A 5,949-nucleotide genomic window follows, 5' to 3' on the forward strand; every position below is an offset into this window, starting at 1 on the left:
TAGCCGAAATAGAAAAAGCATTTCTACAAATTGCGATCAAAGAAACAGATCGTAACTTTTTGAGGTTTTTGTGGTTTGACGACATCCTTGCGGAACAACCCACGATCGTTAGAAATCGATTCGCCCATTTAGTGTTTGGATTGACGAGTTCACCATTTTGTTTGAACGGTACTATTCGAAATCACGTGAGTCAGTATGAATTTGACCCATTTTTTGTTCAAATGTTGTGAGGTCGTTTTTTGTCGACGATTTTATTGGCGGTCACGTGAATGAGGAAGAAGTTGTAAAGTTGTTTAAACAGCTTAAACTCCGATTTATAGAAGGGAATTTTTATCTTCGTAAATGGCACACAAATAATGAAAATGTTCGGAACTATATAAATCATAACACCGACTCAACCGCGCCTCCCCAAACTAATGGTAAAATTCTTGGACTTGTTTGGAATGAACAGACGGATAAAATAAGTTTTGACTTTTCAGAATTATTGAAGTCGGCAAAAGCGTTAAAACCTACTAAGAGAAATATATTAAACGATCCTGTGGGACTCAATCAACCAATTTTGATTAGCATGAAAATTTTGATGCAGAAAATATGTGAGAGGAAGTTAGGTTGGGATGATGATGTTGACGTTAAATTGAAGGCGAGTTGGGAGAGCATCTTGAAGGAGATGGAGAGTGTGGGAGTTGTTGAGGTTGGTCGTAGGATTGAGCATAGTGACGAGTATGATGAAGTTGTGAACAGGGAAATGCATGGATTTAGTGATGCCAGTCAGCAGGGATATGGAGCTTGTGTTTACGTTAGGTCCAAATGGAGATCTTGGAAAATTACTGTTAGTTACTAACTTCTAAATCGAGGGTAGCACCATTAAAATCAATTAATATGCCGCGTTTGGAATTGCTGGGAAATTTGTTGTTGTCTCCTCTTGTAAAATCTGTTGTTGTCGCGTTGGAGAAATAACTTTCTTTCGATAAAATTTTTTTTGGACTGATTCAACTATCACTCTCTCATGGATATAGGCGACATCAAAGGAGTTCGTAGACAGGATACCTGTCTCTCTTTTCTACTCTCGCGCTGTCCTGCTTTTTTAACCCTGCTTTTTTTAGCGCGCTATCGCTGAAAAGAGAGACAGGACTAACCTACCGTAGGAATGCAACTGCTACTTTCTGATTGGCTAATTTTTGCAGGGCAGTTGCGCAACAATTTTGTTGATCAGTGGCCGTATCAACTAAACTAATAAAGAAAGCTACACCCTTTTAATTATATTATAGTGAGGCTGATGATTAAAATTATGGATTTAATTTATTTCATTGAACATGGCGACTGTTTCGGATGTTTCAAAAGTCATCTCAAACATTTTAGTTCCACTTTCTTTTTCAATTAAACCCAAACAATTAGAAGCTGTGGTAAATATTTTAAATGGAGTCGATACCTTGTGTATTTTTCCAACGTGTTATGGTAAAAGTTTAATCTACCAACTTTTACCAAGTGTGTGTTTGGAGTTAAATATAGCACCTTCACCACTTGTTTTAGTCGTTTCTCCTCTTATTTCTTTAATCCAAGATCAAGTTTCATCTGCAAATTCGTTAAGTGCGTTAGGATTAAAGGCTTCCAAACTAGATTGCGATGATTATGGGGATATTATATCTGGCAATTTCAATATTTTGATTGGCACACCTGAATCTTGGCTTAATAATGCCAGGTGGAGACAGTTTCTCTCATCTAAATTTGTACTGGACAATGCTGTTTGCCTTGTTGTGGATGAAGTACACAAAGTGTCATGGTATGGTGTTTTTATTATTGGTGCCCCAAAGCTGCAAAGAAAGCATTTTCAGAATGTATGTTTTGTATAATAACATCCTCCATCATAATATGATGCTAGATATAACTAAATCTGACCCCATGATATTCCTCTATGCATCTTTAGTTTTTAGCGAGAGAAAAGAGAGTGTAGTTTAATGCAAAACAGCATGAACTTTACTGTACATGCAGATGCAGGCTCATTTTCTGCCACTCTCTGTAAAAGATGAAAACGTTTTCCATTTTTTGAACCAAGTTTTATTTTATAGCTTTATAATGTTTATATATCCTTATCTTAAGGGTGCCTCACCAATGAGCAATGAGGACAAGCCATTCAGAGAAGCATTTGGTAGAATCAGTGAAATGCGGTCTATCTGTCGTCAAGATTTACCTATTCTTGCCCTCAGTGCCACTGTGGATGTTGATTTGACCCAGCTTGTTATCGGAAGTTGCGGATTATCAAAAAAACTGAGAGTAATATCAGTATGTAGTGACAGACAAAATATACGATTGTGTGTTTTAAATATTTCCAGTAGGGAAAATGTCCAATGTCTGAAGTGGATTGTTGACACTTTTTTATCAGAGGTTTCTGATACACATAAAGTAATAATTTACTGTCGATCAGTGACTTTGTGTGGTTTTGTTTACTACCACGTTCGTAAGATGATTGAACGAGAAACTTTGGGAAATAGTATGAAATCTACCGACTTAATTGCCTTATTTCACTCTGGAACATTGGAAGCCCAAAAATCGAATGTTTTATCAGCCCTGACATCAGACACAGGTACTATTCGGTTGGTAGTTGCAACAAGTTCACTTGGTTGTGGTGTTAACATGAAGAACGTTAAATTTGTTGTTCATTATGGTCCAGCATATGACACCGCTGATTATTGCCAACAGGTTGGCCGAGCAGGACGGAACATTGAAGGACTTTGCCATGCAATACTATATGTCTTTCCACAGGGCAGAGGAAATGTAAATAATTCTATGGTATCCTACATTCAGAGCCATGAAAAGAGTTGCTTGAGGACATCACTGTACACTCCATTCAATGAAGACGGAAACAGTGTAATGCCTTTGTCACCTGGCCATAACTGTTGTTCATTTTGTGCAAGGAAATGTGAGTGTGATGAATGTCCGTTGTTTCCCTTTGAAATTGTAACAGAAGAAAAAGAATCCAAATTATTTGGTAAAAAGATTATACGTGAAGTTTCAGAAGATGATAAACAACTTGTCAAAGATATGCTAGTTGAGTACCATGAAACTATATGTTCCAAACCAATGTTACTAGTGCCTGGAGAAGTGATGACTGGGTTATCAAAGAGTTGTGTAAATGAAATTGTTTTGCATTTACCATACATAAATTCAATGGAATATATACAAAATAATCTCAATCTGGGTACAGATACTTCCAAGGAACTTATGCTAATACTCAATGATGTGTTTCACGATATTGAAGTTCCAGATGTTCACAAAGAATGTGACGATAGCATGGAAATCGTTGATAAAACGAATCTAGAGTGTCCTGAATTTTCAGATTTCTCTGAACATGAGTCAAATGACAGTGAACTTGACTATTGATTTTTTTTAATGACAAACTGAATTTAGAACCTATTCTCAAACTTAAACTCTACTAAAAATTGCTTTAATAACAAATCACAAAAGATAGGCCCTATTTCAATCTCCAAAATGTCCTACTTTATTAAGTTAGTATGTACAATATACAAAGTTATAAAATATAATGCAAAAAACGAAATATGAAAAAGTAAATAAATAGGTTCAGGTATAAAGTTCGTTGAATTCGTGTTCTTTCTGTGATAACCACTTATGTAGATGATCTGCATCTATTGAGCATAATATTGTTTCTTTAAAATTTGGAAACGATTCATATTCTCTTCCTGGTGTTTCTCTAAATACTTTAGCCCGATGATATGCAAGTGCCAACTTCTTTACGTCTTCAATAGTAGATGGCATCTTTCTATGACCCTTGACCTCAGACAAATCCAGTGACCTTTCCAAGTTGTCAACAATTCCTTTTGAATAAAATATATGTTTTTTCTTAACAGATAGTATCTTACATTGTATTATAGAAGTATTAAACATATAGCTGTAATATTTTTTACCTTTCATATTTTGTAATGTATACGACACCCTTTCAGCATTTTTTTCATTGATGTTGCTACGTAATGAACGCAGTAATTCCTTTAAAAAATGATTTAAATGTTCCAGGTGAAGATCATTTGATATATTTCTTCCTTTGTATCCCTGTGTATTAATGAACCTTCCCCAGGTCAACTTGAATGCATTTTCCGGTTCCAATCTGATTTGGTATAACAACTTCAGGATGGTGTATGCGTATTTGTGATGCCGAGTTGCCTTGAAGTAAAGCAGAACCAACTTATAACTTTCGATTAATCGTTCACCATCTCCCTGTCTTATTGCATCATTCAAGTTCTTGAGTAGCAGATTGATAGTGGTTTTCTGATAACGTAGGACGTGGTCCTTTATTATAATAGGCTGCTGTATTACATCAGGTTCGCGTCTATGAAAATATAAAAGTTTTAACATTTTTATTTTTATTTTAACTGTAAAGGTACGATATATATACTGAACATGGGTTTCACATAATAATTACATTTAAATATACATTATCTGACCTGTCCATGTTATGCTTCAGTTTCTCATGAAGATCCCTTGTACGTGCGGATTTGAAGGGGCAATGATTACATTCTCCAGTAGCATTTTTGGAGCAGATGAATATTTTCAGCTTTCTTATGCCTTCTTGTTTAAGTTTTTCTCTTACATTGCCTATGTTGTCAGCATATGTTACTGTGTATCTAGACATTTGTTATTTAGTATACGATGAAATGTAATTTTATTAGTCACGACATTACTAAACATATATTATCAGATAAATCTACCTTTTTATTATATCTTCAACATGCATAGAAATCCATTTTCGTTTCTCTTCCTCACATCCTGTTTTGATATTTGACGGTACTGGGTCATCTTAATGAAGAAATAAGTTTCAAATTTAGTAAACAATTTATATAAATTTGCATGAATAATTTGTAACATAAAGACCTTGAAATGTTGCCATGTTGAAGTGCTCCAATGTAATAGCGACTATTTGTGCATCTAGTTCTTTATCCGAAAATTCACCGTAGGCATTCATTGCAGCATGTGGACCTTTTTTAGCATTGCTTGTACGTAACACGTTCATCGCCCACTGTGTCGTTCCAAACTCTGCGCCTGATGTCTCTTTACGAAAAAGCGAATCTTTGACCTGTTATAACGAAACACTTTATTATTTAAACTGTCTGATACATCGGGAAAGTAGGTGAAAGTGATATCACTTCCATCAAAATTTCGGGATTTTTCAGTTTTAAAAAAAATTGATACCTCGTAAAGAGTCATTTTCAAGTGCCAGTCCTCAAATTTGGGTTGTAGACCTTCAATACGATCGTAGCTGGTATCGCCATCCAGAAAAGCGCGAATGATGTTGATAGAACGTTCCTCAGTCAATTGGTCCCCACCAAAAGGAATCGGTTGAAGTATCTGAAAAAAAAGAGAAGATTTTTTATGTCAAAACGGCGAGGCAAATATATAATTTTGTTATGAATTTACTGACCTCCAATTTTCCGTTTTCGTTTATCGTTTGTGGCACATATTCTTTCTGTATATGACGTAAGATCTTGGTAATTCCAGATGCCGTGTTTTCCGACTCTAACAACAGTCCAAGACTAACAACCTCTGATTTTTTCGACATTTCATCGACGAATGGATGTGCTATATGTTTCTGCGTATGTTTCTTGAAAGATTCAAACGCTGGTATGAAGGATACGATAGTTCTTGTTACCAAGTGCTTGAAATTATCTGCCAACATCACGAGCGTGAATTTGAATAATGACCTTGAGAGGGGTGCACGCGATCTTTAACAGCTATGTAATGAAACCAGTGATGACTCCTATTGGGATTGTTGATTCCTTGGTGTCTGACGTTAACTTCGTAGTCTAGATTATCGCCAATAATCTGCCAACATACAATATATATGCAGCTTATATTTGAAATGCAACGTTTCTGAATTACTAGAGAAAAAAGTATTACCTGGTACCCAACACTCTCCGGATCATTGGATTCTATCATATTTTT

General features: G+C 35.6%; 2 protein-coding genes across 4 annotated transcripts; one reads left to right on the plus strand and one right to left on the minus strand.

Moving 5' to 3' along the window:
* Positions 1-1,313: 1,313 nt before the first annotated feature.
* Positions 1,314-3,378, plus strand: LOC130648654 (ATP-dependent DNA helicase RecQ-like). The gene is made up of 2 exons (XM_057454710.1): positions 1,314-1,835; positions 2,098-3,378. The coding sequence occupies exons 1-2, from the start codon at positions 1,314-1,316 to the stop codon at positions 3,376-3,378; spliced, it is 1,803 nt and encodes a 600-aa protein (XP_057310693.1).
* Positions 3,379-3,576: 198 nt separating this feature from the next.
* Positions 3,577-5,712, minus strand: LOC130649128 (uncharacterized). 3 transcript variants are annotated; one of them, XM_057455345.1, is made up of 5 exons: positions 5,429-5,712; positions 5,200-5,355; positions 4,719-5,083; positions 3,921-4,634; positions 3,681-3,830 (listed from the first exon to the last, which is right to left on the minus strand). In XM_057455345.1, exons 1-3 carry the CDS (start codon positions 5,681-5,683, stop codon positions 4,844-4,846), a joined length of 651 nt encoding a protein of 216 aa, XP_057311328.1. In that variant the 5' UTR covers positions 5,684-5,712; the 3' UTR covers positions 3,681-3,830; positions 3,921-4,634; positions 4,719-4,843. The 3 variants fall into 3 exon arrangements, with proteins under 3 accessions (XP_057311326.1, XP_057311327.1, XP_057311328.1); XM_057455343.1 differs by lacking the exons at positions 5,200-5,355; positions 5,429-5,712 and having other exon boundaries at positions 3,577-3,830; positions 4,719-4,790; XM_057455344.1 differs by lacking the exons at positions 4,719-5,083; positions 5,200-5,355; positions 5,429-5,712 and having other exon boundaries at positions 3,577-3,830; positions 3,921-4,645.
* Between the last annotated feature and the right edge of the window lie 237 nt (positions 5,713-5,949).

Source organism: Hydractinia symbiolongicarpus, chromosome 7, assembly GCF_029227915.1.
Source record: "Hydractinia symbiolongicarpus strain clone_291-10 chromosome 7, HSymV2.1, whole genome shotgun sequence".
Taxonomy (NCBI): Eukaryota; Metazoa; Cnidaria; class Hydrozoa; order Anthoathecata; family Hydractiniidae; genus Hydractinia; species Hydractinia symbiolongicarpus.